We start from the raw sequence: 19,879 nt of genomic DNA, 5'->3' as shown, positions 1-19,879 counted from the left end.
TCCATTTCACTGCTGCCCAATGTTCTTTCCCTGAATTTGACAGAAATCGACTAACAACTCCAACAGCATGAGCTATGTCTGGTCGAGTACAGACCATAGCATATATCAACGAACCTACTGCCGAAGCATAGGGAATTTTCTGCATCTTTGTTCCTTCTTCATCATTTGTAGGACATTGTCTTGAGCTAAGTTTGAAATGGCCTGCAAGTGGACAATTAACAGGCTTTGCTTTGTCCATGTTGAACCTCTCAAGAACCTTTCTGATATACTTTTCTTAAGATAACCATATCATCTCATGTGATCTGTCATGAACGATTCTCATCCCAAGAATCTGCTTTGCTGGACCTAAATCCTTCATGGCAAATGTCTCACTTAGCTCCAACTATAACTTGCTAATCTTGCTGATGTCTTGGCTCACAATCAGTATATCATCCATATAAAGCAAGAGAATGATAAAATTACCATCTGGAAATTTCTTCACAAACACACAATGGTCTGTGGAGGTTCTTGAGTATCCATGCTCATTCATAAAGAAATCAAATTTCTTATACCACTGCCTTGGTCTTGCTTCAATCCATACAAGCTCTTCTTCAACTTGCAAACTAGGTGCTTTTTACCCTTGTCAATGAAACTCTCAGGTTGCTCCATATAAATTTCTTCTTCCAAGTCACCATATAGAAATGCAGTCTTCACATCAAGCTGCTCAACTTCCAAATTCATGCTTGCAGCTATATCGAGCACAGTTCAGATGGAGGGCATCTTCACAAGTGGTGAGAAGATCTCATCAAAGTCAACTCTTTTCTTCTGAGCAAAACCTTTCACAACAAGACGTGCCTTGTATCTAGGTTGAGAGTTGTTTTCATCAGTCTTCTACTTGAAGACCCATTTGTTCTTTAACACCTTCTTCCCTTTAGTTGTCTTTACCAGATCAAAGGTGTGATTCGCATGCAATGAATCCATTTCTTCTTTCATTGCCTTAAACCACTCAGACTTGTTTTCATCCTCCAAAACTTCTTCAAAAGTTTCTGGCTCACCTTGATCTGTAATCATCACATACTCATTTGATGAGTATTTTCTGGATGACTGTTTTTCTCTAGTGGATCTCCTTATCGGAGTCTGAGGAAGTGACTCTTGGGGTGTTGGCTCCCCCTCAATTTCTGACTCAACACTTCCTTCCTTTGCATCATTGCGAGGAGGTGGAATCTCCTCCACGAAATCATGAACAGTCGGCGCATCTAGGGGATCTAAATCAATAAGATCACCTGTACTGGACTTTGATGGCTCAGACTCACCAATGTCTTCAATGGTCTAATATTCCAATAAGACAACATCTTGACTTCTGACCACCTTTTTATCAATAGGGTCATACAGTCTGTAGCCAAATTCTTCATGTCCATAGCCAATGAATATGCATTGCTTGACTTTTGGATCAAGCTTGGACCTCTCTTCCTTCGGAATGTGAATAAATGCTCTACAGCCGAACACTCTTAAGTGTCCATAGAAAGGTTCTTTTCCTATCCAAACTTTCTCTGGAACATCTCCCTTCAAGGGAATAAAAGGAGACAAGTTGATAAGATCAATTGTTGTCCTCATTGTCTCACCCCAGAAAGATCTTGGCAATTTAGAGTGTGACAGCAAACATCTGACTCTCTTAAGAATGATGTGCTTCATCCTCTCAGCAACCCCATTCTGTTGAGGTGTCATCCTTATAGTTCTTTCATGCTTGATGCCATGATTGGTGCAATACTGATTAAATGGCCCAATGTATTTGCCACCATTATCCGAGCGAACACACTTCAACTGCCTGCCAGTTTCTTATTTAGCCATGGCCTGAAAGTGCTTGAATACATCTAGAACTTGGTCTTTAGTCCTCAGTGTATAAGCCCAGACTTTCCTAGAGTGATCATCAATGAAATTCATAAAGTACAATGCACCACCAAGTGTCTTGACCTTTAAAGGTCCACACACATCAGAATGTACAAGATTTAGAACATGAGATTTTCTAGATGCAATGCATCTATGGAAAAGAAACTCTATTTTGTTTACCATGGAAGCAATGAACACAAGGTTCCAAAGATGTAGCTGTTGCACCTGTCAGGAACTTTTTCTTAACTATGACTTGCAGCCCCTTCTTGCTCATATGCCCAAGCCTTCTATGCCATAATTTTGTGGACGAGTCAGTCTCCACAACATTCACAACACTCTTCCAGATCTTCGCTTACAAAGTGTAAAGGGAACGAGCCTTTGTTCCTCTGGCTATCACCAATGAGCCTTTGGTTAGCTTTCACCTTCCATCACTTTAGGTGTTGTTATAGCCCTCATCATCTAACTTTCCAGCAGAGATCAGATTCAGTCGGATGTCTGGTACATGCCTCACATTTTTCAGCAACAACTTACAGCCAACACTTGTTTCCAAGCAAATGTCGTCCATGCCAACAATCTTTGACACATCTTCATTTCCCATTCAGACATTACCGAAATCACCTTGCGAGTAGGAAGTGAAGAAATCAACCCGTGAGGTAACATGAAATGAAGCTCCAGAGTCAATCACCCAATCGGTCTCCTGATCGATCAAATTTATGCTAGTGCCATCACAGACAACCATGAGCTCTCCATCTGTGACTGTGGCACCTTATTTTTCTTCTGATCTCTTCTCTCTGTTCTACTCCTTAAGCTTGAGCTTCCTGCACTGTCGCTTCATATGCCCCTTCTTGTGGCAATAATAATACTCGACGTCTTTCTTTGAGCTCGAGTGTGAGTGGCCTCTGGATTTGCCATGGTAGTGCAGAGCCCTGCTCTTACTTCTGCTTCTCCCCCTGTTTTCAATCACAAGTGCCTTTGAGGTAGAAGGACCTAATGACTTTCTCCTGGACTCTTCATTCAACAGACTGCTGGTAACTTGGCTCATCGTTACCATTCCATCAGGTGCAGAGTTACTGACTGTGACCACCAAGGTTTCCCAACTCTCAGGAAGGGAAATAAGAGCAACAAAGTTTGTAACTCATCATCAAAAGTGATTTTCATTGTGGCCAACTGATTTACAATGCTTTTGATCTCATTCAAATGCTCTGTAATAGAGCCGCCCTCTTTATACTTGAGGTTCACAAGCTTTCGAAATAGAAAGGCCTTATTCACTGCTGCCTTTCTATCATAAAGGCTCTCTAGTTTGGTTCAAAGACCATGCGTCAAAGTTTCTATGGATACATGATGAAAGACACTATCATCTATCCATTGTCGAATGAAACTGATCGCCTTTCGGTCTAGTTTTTTTCATTCGACATCTTTCATCTCTTCTTGCTTGCCTCTCACACCGTCTATGGGTCCATCCAAATCTTTATAACCCAAGAGGTCTTCTATTTTAGTTTTCTATGCCATCCAGTTTGTGCCATTCAAACTGATCATACGCCCAATGTTATTCTCCATGACTTCACACACAAATATACTAACCAAATCTCTGATACCATGTGTTGGGGTTAAAATGGACGTACCGGGTCTCCCCACAAGTGTGAATTGATGAAAACAATACGATGATGATAGTGGTAGAAAAATAAACCAAAACAAACTAGCTGCAAAAATAAAAATAGCACACAACGATTTATGTGGTTCCCTCTCAACTGAGGTATGTCCACGACGACCAATAGGTCAACAACTTCCACTATCTTCAAACAAAGATTACAAAGTGGCCAAAAGGCATAAGCCTTACAAACACACAAGGTGTAACGAAATAAACAAGAGGATATGCCTCACTGAGGAACAAAGAACGAATGATTTGAAGAACTAGCTTGACGAAGCTGTCTTGAAAGAAGTGTCGCAACACTTCTTGTTTTTTTTTTCCTCCGCACCCTTTCGGTGCCCTAAAAGTGTTTCTCACACTCTCTCCCTAATATTCTGCCTCTTTTGCTCTCTCATCCATCCCTTAAATAGAAGACAAGACTCACATTAAATGCGGAAGACTAAATATCTTGCATAACTTACGATGCGCCTTATCACAAATCGCTATCCAGCGATACCACAAATCGCTATCCAACGATAACCACAAATCGTCATCCGACTGAAACACATAACGCTAACCACAAATCGCTATGCAACTGAAGGCACTCACCACAAATCGTCATCGATAACTCGCTGAACCTCAAACTCTGAACAGTTGAATAGTCATTTAGCTGAGAGGACTTCTACAAATCGCTATCCAGCAAATACTCCAAATCATCTTCGAAAAGATCAAGCATCGTGCTTAAAATTCTGCAGTGATACTGAATGTGCATCGAACCAATGGATCCCACAAAGGAGGGAAACCCAACATATATCTCATCAAAGGGTGTTATTCTATAATATCTGCCCAACAGGTCTCCCGCTAACTCGAGTGAGCATTCAAATATTTGTCCCACATTCGTTCGTGAAGGTACTCTTAATGGATTGAATGCCATATCAACTGGTGTCCCATTTTGCAAATAAGACATATCCAGTCTAGGCAATTTTTTTGAAATGAAACCTTTTTTCCTATGACTTCCGACTACTTTATCGCCCACTTTGATTTTACGGGAGATTTACCACTTCCACATGTGCATCTGTTTGGAATGCAACTAAAAAGTTGGAAATAATACTGAAAGAACGTTAGGAAGGTTGTTGAAGCAGTCACCTGTGTGAGATCTGGTGTAGTATTTGGTAACTACCACCTCATGTAAGTGGGATGTAAAATGTGGAATTGGACGTGTCAAATACCATCTCACTTGCATCATTTCTTACAACTCCATCCATCACCAACAATTCTGGTGTTGGTATTCCCACTCTGGCTACTTCTGACAACTAGTTTCCAAACATCGCCTAAATCTATGAAACCCATCCATTTGGATGGGCAAAATTTCATGTTTATGCATCCGCACAAATATACGTGTGGTGTTGTAGTTTCAGTTTGGGTTACAAACTCTGTAGCGCATGTACAAGAGAGAAAGAGAGAAAGAGAACATTCACCATTCAACATTACCAAAATACATCCAACAGAATATTGGATGGGAGAGACAAAAGAGAAACATAAGAGCAAAACAGCCACAATCTAGATGGCGATTGTACATAGTTCAGAGTACAAGCCGATCAGCCCCTCCCCCCTACTATGTAATTTAAGAGCCAGATACACATCAGACATGACCCGTTGTCGAAGCCTTCCGAAATCGAATTTGATGCCCCTGAAGAAGATGTCGTTTTTTTCAGTCCATATGACCCACCATGCTGAAAGCAACCAAACCCGCCACAATAATCTCCATTTTTTTTGTGTCGTACAATCCTGGGACCAAGCAAGAGGTCCCGAATAACGAAGCACGGACGAGTTTGAACAAGTGGCGCACCCCAAGTTTAAAAAAATAAGTCTAGAATGACCGGGCAGAGCCAAAATAGGTGAGTCGTGTCCTCTACAACCTTCTCGTAAAGAACACACATGCTTGGAAATTGAATCCCCCGTTTCCTGACATTAATTTGGGTTTGAACACGATTCAGAGCCACAAGTCACGCCAAAGCTTTTGCCCTTGGAGCTGGCTCCTTACCCCACATACAATCACTGGGAAACCAGTTCATCCCGGATGGCAACAAGGAATGGTAAACTTTCTTAATGGAGAACCTATCTCCGCTCGCCATGGCCCAGTGAAGCCATGTCATGCCATGGACAGGCCTAAAATCTCTGCCACTGAAGGATCGAAGTGTCTTCCGCCACTCTAGCCAGAGGGACGAACGACACACTGAACTGGGCGTGGAAAGAAGGGATTCATGTAGACTACCATATTTTTGCCTAACAATCATAGCCCAAGAAGATTGAGATGTGGAAGCTTCCCAAGCCCACTTCAAGACTAAAACGATGCTCCTCTTTCTCATAGTTGGAATCTCTAAGCCACCTTGGTGCCTCGGAAGCACGATCTGTTGACAAGAAACAAGCAGGTACTTTTTGTGCGACACATTCCCAGACCAAAGGAAGTGCGAAAGCAAATGATTTATCGTCTGCTCTACTGTCGTCGGTATAATAGACATGCTCATTCGAAACTCTGGTAATCGGGCTAAAACATGGCGAATGAGCATCACTCGTCCCGCAAAAGATAAATATTGAGCCTTCCAAGCCTGCAATCTTCCTTGCACCCGCTCTATGGTAGACATCCAAGTAGAAGTTCCCGCTGATTGTAGAGAGTGCAACGATGGACCCAAGAAATTGACAGGAAGTCGGATATTGGGCAGTTGAAGATCCTTGCAGCAGCCGATTGGAGAAGAGGGTCAGCATTGAGTAAGACCAGAGCGCACTTACTCTCGTTCAGGCGAAGGTCTGAAATTGCAGCAAAGACTTTAATAATGAAGTACAACCTAGACATTTGATTAACATTCGCATGTCCAAATATTAAAGTATCGTCTGCATATTGAATTGTGTGACCAACAAAACTAGGAATGCCCAAGGATTCCAAGAAGCCTGTTTCTTCTGCCCTTTTCATGAGAATAGGTAAACCATCTACCGCGATATTAAAAATGATAGGTGCTAGAGGACAACCCTGTCGTACACCTCTAGCCAACTTGAATTCTTCCCCTCTCATTCCATTGATGCAAACTGATGATACGGATTTTGTGACCAACTCCTTAACCCATGCTATAAATCGGCTGCCAAGCCCCATATTTGTTAGAGATTCAATCAGAAAATCCCATGCCATTCTGTCATAAGTCTTGTGAAAATCCAATTTTAGCATGAAGTGCGGTGATCCAGTCGACTGTAAAGAGTGAAGAAGCTCAGTTGCACAAATAAAGGATCCTTGCAAACTTCGACCTGGAATAAAAGCACCCTGGTTCGGACAAAACAAGTTGATCAATGACAGCGCGCAACCGATTAGCCAACACCTTAGATATAATGCGATACAGAGCACCCATCACCGAAATCGGCCTAAAGTTGGATATGTCTGATGCCCCTTGCCTCTTAGAAATCAAAGAGATGACTGCCACATGATATGGTTTAGGCAGCCTCGCATTACGATAGAATTCATCGAACAAGTGGAGCAGGTCAGTTTTTATAGTTGACCAAAATGCTTTAAAGAAGTCAATGTGAAAACCATTAAGGCCTGGTGCCTTCCATCCCGATAGTTCGCTAATAGCATTCGAAATCTCCACTTCAGTGAATCTAACCTGCAAAGAAACAAATTAGTTTGCCGCCAACTGCTTATAGCCCATATCGCCGATGACCCCCCTGACGCCTAAGTCGGCCGAATACAACCTGGAGAAATAAGAAGTAATAACTGGCAGGCAATTGTGCGGACCAAACTGGCATCCATCGATCTCGATCGAGAGTATACAATTCTTACTGTATTTATTTGATGCGTTCATATGAAAAAATTGTGTATTATCATCGCTATTAGCCAACCATGCAACTCTAGCCCTCAACTTCCATCTAAGCTCATCTCGTGCTCTCCATTCTGCAACGAGAGTAGAGAGTACGACGATACGCTCCTGCAATTGAAGCACTTGACCCTTCGGTACACCAACAAGATCGACCTGACGTTGGGCCAAATCGGAGAGCTCCGCTTCCCACTGGCCGATGAACCTAAACTTGTTCAGGTTATTAAAACTTAGCCATTCCTTAATACGTTTCCGAAGACGAAGAAGCTTAACATGGATGCGGATGGCCACCCAAGATCCCGTAGCAGGTTGAGCCCACGATTGACCTACCAACTGCTGAAAGTCTGGCACCCGAAGCCACCATTCCTCAAAGAAGAACCTACGACATGCCTTGGAGCCTGCGCCCCACGAAACAGTCATTTGTCCATGATCGGACATGGTCCGTGGCAGCAGACAAGCAGTGACATCCGGAACTGCGTGAAATAGTTCTGGGGAGAGAAAAACGCGATCAAGTATCCGCAAGCAAGGGCGAGACCTCATATTTGACCACGAGAATTGCTCCCCTACAAGAGAGAGAGAGAGAGATCTAAAATGGTTTACAATTTAAGTACTTGATTGCCAAATTATTCGAGATCTAAAATGGTTTACAATTTAAGTATTTGATTGCCAAATTATTCTAATGGCTGGTTGACATGGTGAGTTGATTCACTTTCTGGGAAGCATATTGATTTTGTCAGTTATCAAGTTTGAACTGAAAAGTTTACTTCAACGATAGGGTCGCGAGATCGAAACTCAGAGGAATTGACAGGGGCCTGCACAAGATTTGAATTGCTTATCCGGTTCGGGCGTCAGGTGTACGGGGGACATAAAAACAATGAAAATATGAGATACAATATAATTGCACCAACATTAAGCACTTGATCACCCTCCATCTTGAGGACAGCCTGTCAGTTGTGGGGCCCAGGGCCTGATGGAGGGCAGTCAAGTGCATAATGCACAAATTTTGTGCCATGTGATTGCACCCGATCAGAATCCACAAAATATGGTGGTTGTCTTAATCTTTGAGGGTCTTATATCGCAGTGGGCCGAGCCCATTAAGCGACCTGGTCTTCGATACGGGTTTTCTTGTCATTAAAAAATAAAGTTTAGATTAAAATATTGTTAAATTGTAAAATAGATGCTGTCATTATCCTAAAGAATTAAACATTAAAATTTTTTAAATATTTTCTAAATAGTCACTTTTTGAGCGCACAATGGTGAAATTTGTCCTTAGCGACCTGTTCCAGCACACAGAGACAAGGTCCTACCCCAGAACTACCCAACAATTAAGCGCACACTCTATCCTACTGAGAAAGTGGAAACTCACTATGACACTTTAGTGATTGGATGTCATCCAAGAAAGTTTGCTCACAAAAAAACCAGGACCGTTTTATGGGACAATATTTGCTACCCCTCGTGGGTAAGGAACCCTTCAGTGAAAAACTGTAATATTTTTATTATTTTTTGCACATTTGACACGATCTACATGTTTAGTTTAGTAGAAAAGGACCTTTGAAACATGTTATTATAACATGCATGTGAGATTTTTTCAGGGTTAAAAAATCAACGGCCTACAATGTACCAAACTTTCAACCTTCAAAAAATAATATTTTTACATAAAAAAATATGATCTAAGTGTTCATTCTTACAAATTCGACCATGTTGAATACATTTGCTCAAACCAACCTTCTCCTGTGAGTTCCAATTAGAGGGTCAAATGCTTTCCCCATCTTATATTGCCCTTCGTAATGATGCATCTACTCATTCAGGAATCATGTCAGCCTTTTACATTAATGTTAGATCATGGTTGTTTTTACTTTAAGCTTACGACATTGTATGTAAGGGTGTCAATAGGTCGGCTTTGGTTCGACCTAGGTGGAACCAAACTTGGATCAGATTTTTGGGTAGGATACCGGATCTAGACCCAGGTCTAATCGAGCCTACTATAAGATAAATCATACCTAGATCCAATAAGAACTACATGAACCAGACCCAGATCATACCTGATAAAATAATAATTTTTTATCATTTTTACATTGAAAATTTATGGTCTTAATCAAAGCTTGAGTCAAGCTTGAGTCTGGTATAAAATTTCACAAACTATACTCGGGTCCATATATTAATCGGTTCTTCAAGTCGGGACATGAGTCTTAATCGGGTATTCTTTTTTGTCACCAAACCCGAACCCTATAGGGTTTGGTCGAAGTAAACCCAACCCGTTGACACCCCTAATTATATAGAGTCAAACATATTACTTTTCCCTAACAATTATGAGGGTGTGCTTGAGTGCCGAGATCTTGTAATATCGTGTATTAAATTTAGAGATATTTGAGGTTTTGGCTAAGTGCCATAAAAAAATCGATAAATCCTCGATTTTAGGTAGCGTCAATTGAGTTTGGGTTTGACCCATGGGTCATTGATAAGACCTAAATGAGCCAAACAAGATATGATAAAAACTTTTATTTTTGACCTTTAAAATCAAGCAAAATTTGAGCAAAATTCAGGTTAAATTCAAGTTATACATCATTAGATGTACCTCAAAATGTTGAATTCAACTATATTTTATTTTTCTGAACTCAGGCTATGGTCTGCTCGAAAATCATATTTTTTAAAAAAGGGTCTGTCTCGATGGGACCGAGTCCAGATTGGATCAAACTGAATCCAATCTGTATGATCCAAGTTAATATGGATCTGAACTCAATCCAAATCCCATATTAATTAGGATCTGATCCAGTTCAAGATCCATATAAATATTAGATATGAATTTGCATCTTGGATCTGGACCCAGATCTAAAATCTAGGTCCAACGAAATTAAAGCTTTCAATTCGGTATAAAGGTTTAATTTAAGGAAATTTAAGGTTAAAAAGACTCCAAGATGGATAAGGCACTCTATGAAATTTTCTAGATATTTATTAATTATTAATTAATTAATTAATTCCAAATTTTAGTTATATATGGTAGTTACCAAATAGTGAGGTCTCTAAAAGAGTCCCTTTGATTGCTTTAAAAAAAAATTACTTTTCAATAGGGATGAGTTGGGGTCGCTACAGGTTTGGTATCAGAGTCGACCATAAAATATTATATTTTAATCATTTTTGTGTACCAGAATTTTCTTTTGATAATCAAGCCATGTCCAAATTTTATCAGAAAGTCATGACTTGTATTCTAGAGCAGTCTCCATCACTAGTAAGGGCTACCTGGTATTTTTTTTTACTAATATCAATTTATTTAAATTTCATATGATAGACTGTGAGAATGGCTTAATTTAATTCCTTTTTATGTGAATTAGGAATTTGATGTGAATATGCAATTATGATTGTTGAGGGGATCAATCCTAAGGGGGTAGGTTTGATAAGGGTGCAAATTTTTTAACTATTTTTCATGTTTTAGATGTATACCCGCTCCCGAGCTTTGACTTCTGGTGCTCCCGCTGATTGACAGGAGCAAAGGGACTTCATGTTGAATGCCCTGAACACCTTGACAACGATAGTGACCACATACGTCCAGGCACAGGTGGCGCAACAGATCATGTGTGTCTATCTTGCCGAGGTCACTCCAAACCCCACCGTGGTGATGTTCAAGAAGTTTCTTAGGTTGAATCTCCAACCTTCTCAGTGAAGGCCGACCCAGAGGCAGCTGAGAGTTGGGTTGAGGAGACTAAAAGGGCGTTTTGTATCCTGCCTGTGCCTGAGGATAGGCAGACTAATTTTGGCATGTTCCAATTGAAGGGTGATGCCAAGAAATTGTGGGACACCCTGTGATGAGTGAAATACGACAGAGTGGAGGTAATTCCTTGAGTGACTTTCAATGAGAATTTCTTAGATGCTCAGTTCCCTGCTTATGCACGAGAACGTATGTAGCAATATTTTTTTGGGTTTGTTCAGGGGAACATGAGTTTGGTGAACTATACCACCAAATTCAGGAGTTTGGAGCGCTACTACTTGAACCTTTTTACTAATGATAAGGCAAGGGCAACGAAGTATGTTCGTGGGCTGAAAGACGGACTCCAGGTTCGTGTGATGACGAGTTGTCCTACTATATTCAGTGATGTGATCAAGTCTGCATCCATCTTGAATGAGGAGTGGAAGAGGTTCAAGGATGAATCACAGAAGAGTGGGGGGTAACCAGGGCATCACCAGTGGCGAAGCGAGGAAGAACCCACCTGTGGGTGGCAGGGGGTAAGGTAAAGAGGCAGATGACACAACAAGGGCATCAGAAGGGTCGACCCCAACAGAGGAAGCAATAGGGGAAGACTTTGTTCATGTGTCAAAGGTGCAACAAGAGTCATCATTAGGGCTCTTGTCCACTCTTTAAGGGAGTCTGCTACTAGTGCCAACAGCCCGAACATATCGTTATCTATTGTCCGAACAAGCCAACGACTCATGGAGGACAACAATAGTAGCAACATAGGCCTCAACAATAGGCGCAACAGAGGACCAACAGGAGAGTGTACGCTGCAACAACTGCCACACAGGGTAATCAAAATGACCTGCTCGAAGGTATTTTCGTAGTCTTTGAACACTATGCTCGTGTGATGTTTGATTTGGTGCTACCCATTCTTTATATCCTCCTCCTTTGCGAGTTTGCTTGATCTTGTTACATCTAGCCTCGAGAAGGCTTTTTACGTGATGTCTCCGATGGGTACATCTTCTTCTTGCGAGAAATATTTTCCTACAGTCTGAGTGATCATCGAGGGGCATGAGTTGTTTGCTGACCTGATCATACTGAACATGACTTTCTATGATGTCATTTTGGGTATAGACTGGTTGTCTAAATACAATGCTACTCTTTAGTGTTGGAGAAATGAGGTTCCGTTAGAGCGCCCTGATTTGTCTGTATTGGTGTTTTAGGCGATTTGATCAACGAGCGAGGTGAAGATTGTCTCGACATTGAAGATCTCCAAGTACCATAAGCAAGGTTGTATGGTGTTCTTGGCCAGTGTGTCTGCGACAGACAGTTAGGTGACACATTTGGAGCAGTTGGACGCGGTTCATGAGTTTTTGAACGTCTTTCCCGAGGACTTGCCAGGTTTGCTACCTCACAGGAAGATCAAGTTCTCAATCGAGCTAATGCCTGGCATGACACCAGTTTCCTGAATACCGTATCACATGGCACTTGCAGAGCTGGTTGAGTTGAAGAAGGAGCTGGTTCTGTAAGATAGATCTTTGTTTCGGGTACCATCAGTTGTGAATCAGGGCAGCGGATGTTCTAAAGACCACATTCAGGTCCAGATACGGGGACTATAAGTTTTTGGTGATGTCTTTTAGACTTACCAATGCCCCTGCAACATTCATGGACCTGATGAATCGGGTCTTCAGTTTATGGTTGGATTCTTTTGTCATTATATTCACCGATGGCATTCTTATCTACTCTGAGAGCGTGGAGGAGCACTGAGAGCATCTGTGGATTGTGTTGCAGACACTGAGAGAACATCAACTTTATGTTAAGTTCTTGAAGTGTGAGTTTTGGCTCCACAGGGTGATGTTTCTCAGCCACGTGATCTCTAAGAAGGGCATTGAGGTCGATCCAGCCAAGGTGGAGGCAATGTTGTCTTGGAAGCAACCAAAGACAATTTTAGAGATCAAGAGTTTCTTGGGATTGGTGAGCTACTACTGTCAATTCATTGAGAACTTCTCTCGTATAGCGGTTCCAATGACTCGACTTTTATAGAAGAAGATAAAGTTGGTTTGGTCACCTCGATGTGAGGAGAGCTTTCAGAAGCTGAAGAGGAGGTTGACCACGGCCCCAATATTAACTTTACCTTTTGGGACAGGTAGATTCATTGTGTACAATGATGCTTCAGGGACCGGACTGGACTGTGTCTTGATGCAGCACAGAAAGGTGATCGCGTACGCTTCTCGACAACTAAAGGTGCATGAGAAGAATTACCCCACGTATGACTTGGAGTTAGCGGCAATTGTCTTTGCACTGAATATCTTGTGTCACTACATGTATGCGAAATAGTTTGAGGTCCTCTCTGATCATAAGAGCCTCAAGTACATATTCACACAATGTGATTTTAATTTGAGGCAACACAAGTGTTTGGAGTTCCTGAAGGACTACAAGTTCTCCATCACCTACCACCCTGGTAAGGCAAATATAGTGGCAGACACGCTTAGTAGAAGGCTTTAGTCATGATACTTAGCTTAATAGGGCATATTTGGGATATGATCAAAGAGTTTGTGAGATGACAACCATTTGCAGATGATTCTGGATGCATCCTTTATGCGGGGATGCAGGCGTAACCTAAGATTATAGACCACATTGAGGAGCTTCAGTCAATCGATCTAGAGTTTGAGAGGTTGTGCATGAGTGCCCAGAAGCATGATGCATAGTTTTGTCGTGAGGAGGATGAAACCATCATGTTCAAAGACAGATGGTGGGTTCCAAAGGCACTGCAGGAGGAGCTGATGAGTGAGGCATACCGGTCGAGGTATTTTGTTCACCCAAGTTCTACTAAGATGTTCAAGGACCTCCAACGGATGTATTGGTGGAACAAGATAAAGCAGGACGTAGCAGAGTTTGTGTCTCGGTGTCTACCTACCAGTAGGTGAAGATCAAGCATTAGAGACCTGGTGGACTTCCTTAGTCATTAAACATTCCAGAGTGAAAGTGGGATGACAACTTAATGGACTTCATCATAGGGTTGCCGTGGACCCATTGTCAACACGATGCCATCTAGGTGATAGTGAACATGTTAACGAAGAGTGCCCACTTTCTACCGATCAGGATCAGTCAAAGCTTGGAGAGTCTAGCAGACCTCTATGTGGATGAGATAGTCTGGCTTCACGGGGTGCCACATTCGATCATGTCAGATCGATACCCTCATTTTATGTCTCATTTTTGGCACCAGTTGTAGAAGGCCCTTGGTGCCACATTGAAGTTCAACACGACTTTTCACCCACAAACTGATGGTCAGACAAAGCGCATGATACAAACACTAGAGGATATGCTTAGAGCATGCGCGTTAGATTGGGCAGGAGAGTGAGATAGGCTGTAAAGCTTGTAGAGTTTTCATACAACAATAGTTACCCTGCTAGCATTGGTATAGCCTCATACGAAGCTCTGTATGGCAGACCATGTAGATCCCCAGTGTGCTGAAATAAGGTTGGAGTGAGAGCAGTGGAGTCACCAGAGGCCATCAAGCACTACTCAGACTAGGTACGGTTGATCCGACAGAGGTTGGTCGCAGCACAAAGCAGGCAGAAGAGCTATGCCAATCAGCAGCGTAGGAAGCTCAACTTTGCCATGGGTGACCACGTGTTTGTTCAGATCTCGCCCACGAAGAGTGTCTTCCGGTTCGGGAAGAAGGGAAAGTTGAGTCCTCAATATGTTGGACCCTTAGAGATCCTTGAGAGTGTTGGGTAGACCGCATACCGTGTGACACTTCTCCCTTAGTTTTCTTAGATTCATAATGTCTTTCACGTCTCGATCTTGAAGAAGTATGTGACTGACCCCTCACATGTGATCCACTATGAGGCGGTTGATGTACAACCTGACTTGATGACATAGGAGAAGCTGATGAAAATTGTGGATCGCCAGGAGAGGACACTGCACAGTAGGACGATTCTATTCGTGAAGGTGTGTTGGCAACATCACAGATTGGACGAGTGCACTTGGGAGCCCAAGGTCGATATGCGTGAGCACTACCCACACCTATTCAGTACGTTCTAATTTTGTGAATGAAATTCTTTTAAGAAGGTAGGGATGTAATATCGTGTGTTTTTACACAGTCAAATTCAAAGATTTTGGTTGTGTTGCAGAAAAATTGATAAATCCTCAATTTTAGGTGGTGTCAATTGAGTTTGGGTTTGGCTCAAGTCTCATTGACAAGACCTGAACGAGCTAAACAAGATATGATAAAAACTTTTATTTTTTACCTTTAAAATCAAGTAAAATTTAAGCAAAATTTGAGTTAAATTCATGTGAAAATCGGAGGCAAAATTCAAGTTATACATCATTGGATGCACCTTGAAATATTGAATTCAATGATATTTTATTTTCCTGAATTCGAACTATAGTTCGCCCAAAAATTACATTTTTTTAAAAAGTGCCCATCTCGATAGGATCGGGTTCGGGTTGGATCAGACTAGATCCGATCCGCATGATCCAAGTTAATATAGATCTAGACTCAGTCGAAGACCTATATTAATTAGGATCTGATTCAATTCAAGATCCATATGAATATTGAATATGGATTTGGATCTTGGATCCAAATTCAGATCCAAAATCTAGGTCCAACGAAATCAAAGCTTTAAATTTAGTATAAAGGTTTAATTTAAGAAAATTTAAGGTTAAAAAGACTCCTAGAGGGATAAGACACCCTCTAGATTTTTTCAATAATTATTAATTATTAATTAATTAAATAATTATTAAAAATTAATTAATTTGAAATTTCAGTTAGATATGGTAGTTACCAAATAGTGGGGTCTCTATAAGAGCCCCTTTGGTTGCTTTAAAAAAAAAGTAAGTAATTAGAAAGAGGAAGGAGTTGGAAAAGTCAACAAAAAAAATCTAGAAAGATTAGGAAAGGAGGTTGGAGATAGAATCCCATATGGAAAATTCTATCTCCTGTCCATGTGAGGAAGCCCTAGAGGGGCGTCACCCTCTAGAGGCCCCCTCTGATATAAAACTTGAAAAAGAAAGAAAGAAGAAACAAAGAGAGAGAGAGAGAGAAACCGTGGGAGAGAAAGAAAGAGAAGAAAAAATAAGAAGAAAAGAAGAAGGAGAAGAAGGCTCTTTTTCTCTCTGATCATTCGATCTTTCTCCTGGTCTCTTTTGAGCTTCAAAAAAAGGTACAGGCTTCCTTTTTGATTCAAATGCAGAGAAATAGCACAGATGAGGTTTATGAAATGTTTTTGGTGGAATGAAAAAAGAAGAAAAAAATGAGAATATGATTTTACTAGGTATATATATATATAGAGAGAGATTGATAGATAACATTACATTAGTTATATATATATATATATACATATATATATATGGTTATAATATATATATATATATATATATATATTATAACCATCCATAAATTTTATTCTTTTAGCCTATGCATGCTGTTTCGATTTTCGGTGCATATAGTTAGATTTGTTCCACTGTTCACAAGGATAAATCTGTCCTACCATGTGTATGGACAAATGTGGATAGATCTGCCTATTGTAATGGTGGACAGATCTGACAAGCCTCATAAACGTGCAAATTTGGTCCGGATCTACGGATGTCAATGATTGTTTTTTTGTTTTTGGCCTGTTATGCGATAGATTTTCAGCATGTTACATAACTAGATTTTTGGTCTGTTACATGATTAAGATATTGGTCTATTATATGGCTGGTTCTTGGTCTGTACATGATCAGTTCTCGGCCTGTGGCATGATAAGTGTTCAGACTGGTCATATAACATACTAATATAATTGTTTAATGCATTATATAAGACTGTTCATGTTTTACATTATGTCACCAAAACCCAAATTTCGTAAATTATGGTTTTAGGATTGATTTTCAAATTTATTTCATTTTTTTTATGAACTGTGAATAACCTAGCTGACAAAAGTCGGCTGAGCAGTTTCTCTAGTACACAGGCCCATCCAAGTGTTGTTAGCTGAGCAGGGTTCAAAAAATAATACGAGACACTAATATGCCCAACCAACTGCAGTCGACTAAGTATAATTCAAACACTTCTGTGCCCAACCAACTACAGTTGGCTGATCATATTTTATAATCTGTCATGCCCAGCCAACTGTAGTCGGCTGAGCAGTTTCTAAGCCTGTCAAGCCCAACTGACTGTAGTCAGCTGAGCAGATCTCATGTGTTACACTCCAGCTGACTGCAGTCAGCTGGGATAGACTCAAACAAAAAAAATGATGAAATGGAGCTGATGTCAGTGGGTTTTAGCCCAGTCGATTATCATCGTCTAGGACCCATATCCAACTTTGTTTGATGCTGCCATTTAGGCCAGCATCAAAACAACCTTTAAAGTTTCATCTTGAACTCTAAGTTAAGATCAGGTATGCTGCCACTGTTAGATTGAATATGGCTTGTTTTGTTGCTGCCACATGAACTGTAGTAAGTCTGATTTTTTTTGGCCTATTATATAGTTGATTTTTTGCATGTACATTACCGAATTCTTGGCCTGATATATGACATATTTTCAGCCTGTCATATAGCCAATTTATGGCCTGTTACATAATAAAAATTTCAACCTATTATATAGTCAGTTTATGGCCTGTTTCATAACAAAAATTTCAGCCTGTCATATAGTTGATTTTCAGCTGGTTACATGACAAATTATCGGACTGGTTAAATACATAATCATGTGATTGTTCATGTATGTCATGATAAGACTGTTCATGCTTTATAAAACGTTACATAATGTGTGCTTCTATATGACTGTTATGCACACTTTTACAGGATTGTCATGCCTTATGAATATTACTAAAAATATGTTATGTGACTGATTATGCATGCTTTTATGTGACTATTCTTGTATCAAAAAATGTCACAAAATTTTTATATGGTTATGTCGTAAAGCGACACCACATACGTGGAGAAATTAATATGAGACTGCATATGGTTATCGGTTGAGGCTGTGATGGTTTTGCCTAAGCCTAACCGATTGCCAATGAGGTCTTAGTGTTATGCCGTGTATGATTAACATACCTTCGGGCTCAGTATGTTTTGATTGGTAACCCGAGCATACTCGAATTTGGTAAAGATGTGGTTGTTTACATATGCTCATGAACTTGAGTTTTGTGTTGGCTTAAATATGCATATAGTGAACACGTGAATTCTGAAATTACATTGTTGTTGCATCAGCATGATCATGTGTACGTCTGTATATTATGCATGAGATGAATCATAAAAATAAAAATGTATATTGAAAGCATGTGTTCATATGCATATGTAAATTGTTTATTCATGCACATTCGTATTGTGTGTGAATGAATGTGCATTTGTGAACATGTTTGGATAATTATGTGATCACATGTTCACTTTGCATAAGATGCACCAGTGGTCAGATGTGATCCATTGTAGGCCATGTGGACCATGAGCAGGTGTTGCTCTAAGTTTATTCTATGCATTGCAAAAATCAATTTGAAACTATTGATTTCTGAATTAATTGCACTGTTAAATTTTGTAACGGGCCAAGGTCACATGTTGTATTTTGCATGTTGATTTGTAAAATAAATCTTTTGAAAAGAATGTCTTTTGATAAAAGATAAAAAAGATAAAATAGTGTAATTAATGTTTCTTCTTGAATGTTCCTTTTACATTATGGGAATCCTAGATGGCGATTTTGGAGAACCGTAAGGATACTAAAACTCTGTGTGCGATTGTGCTCCTAAATATGATATGGTGGTTCACCTCTCAGCCACGATTTAGGGAGTTTCTATCACTTTGCCTGAGGGTGGTGTGCAGACATAGTTATTATTGGTATACCAAGAAAGTGATATCAGTAGATGTTGATTTTCCTGGTGTTCCGACATTAAATGTTGATTTCTAATGTTCTGATGTATGACATTGATTTTTGATATCGGTCGAGGGCCAAATCTGAAACCCATTAATAAAACACAAATTATGTGTTAAGCTATAATTAGGATATCTTGAACTTCGGGAATTGTTGTGCCCATTTTTTCATATCCGCAGGTTTTAATGAAAAGTGAAACTAAAATTGTGTACATTTAATAGCGACATGCATACAAAAGAAAACTCTGACAAGAATTTAGTAAGCTATTCATGCATGTGCATTGATATCATGCATATTTACTATTCTGAAATTAGTTTATGCACCTTTACCTATTTTCATTTCATGTGAGATATTGTTGTTGCATGCTAATTGTTATTAAATGCATGATTGGTTGTTTGGATTATGAGATAGTTGTAGTCATGTTCCTCTAAAAATGTTATATGAATTGATTTATACTTCTCTTGCCTATTTGTATCTTTAGAAAAATTCGTACACAGGATCTTTAATTTTGACCCTATGCTCTTTATGTTTTTCATAGGTCCTGAAGCCCAATGATGAGGACATCTACTATATGGGGCTTATGAGGCTTCATGACTACTTTCTGATATTTTGTTTGGGACAATGTGGCTCTATAATTAAGGACATTTATTTGATTATGTTCTTAAACTTTAATTATTGATGAATAAAGTTAATTAGTCGATTGTTGGGTTAATGTAAGATCCCTTGTGGTTTGGATTGTGTTATATCTGTAAGGCTCCGGATCTCTGGGTAGAGTTTCCACAATTATAAAAAAAAAAATCCACTTTTCAATAGGGATGAGTTTGGTTTGTTACAGATCTCTGGATTGAAGTCAAATTCGACAGATGCCAAATCCTTTTTTTAGAAAGGCAAGATGGGGTTAGGCATAACCCCACCAGTTATTGTTCAATGTACCACTAAGGTTTTTTAACCTGCAACATCCCACCACAAGGAGACGTACACTGATAGCTCTTACCAACCACGCCGAGCCCCATTGGTAACTC

At 40.1% G+C, this 19,879-nt stretch overlaps 1 protein-coding gene across 1 annotated transcript in view; it reads right to left on the bottom strand.

Moving 5' to 3' along the window:
- The window catches only part of LOC149829685 (actin-interacting protein 1-2-like), a 36,343-nt gene extending 27,221 nt beyond the window's left edge, over nt 1–9,122 (bottom strand). The window contains exon 1 of the mRNA XM_090015248.1: nt 9,079–9,122. Coding sequence (XP_089871374.1) covers nt 9,079–9,122 — 44 coding nt within the window. The remainder of the gene's footprint in view (nt 1–9,078) is intronic.
- Between the last annotated feature and the right edge of the window lie 10,757 nt (nt 9,123–19,879).

This window comes from Nuphar pumila, chromosome 8 (genome assembly GCF_984573655.1).
Source record: "Nuphar pumila chromosome 8, dmNupPumi1.hap1.1, whole genome shotgun sequence".
Classification (NCBI taxonomy): Eukaryota; Viridiplantae; Streptophyta; class Magnoliopsida; order Nymphaeales; family Nymphaeaceae; genus Nuphar; species Nuphar pumila.
This window is presented reverse-complemented; position numbering and strand designations above follow the sequence as displayed.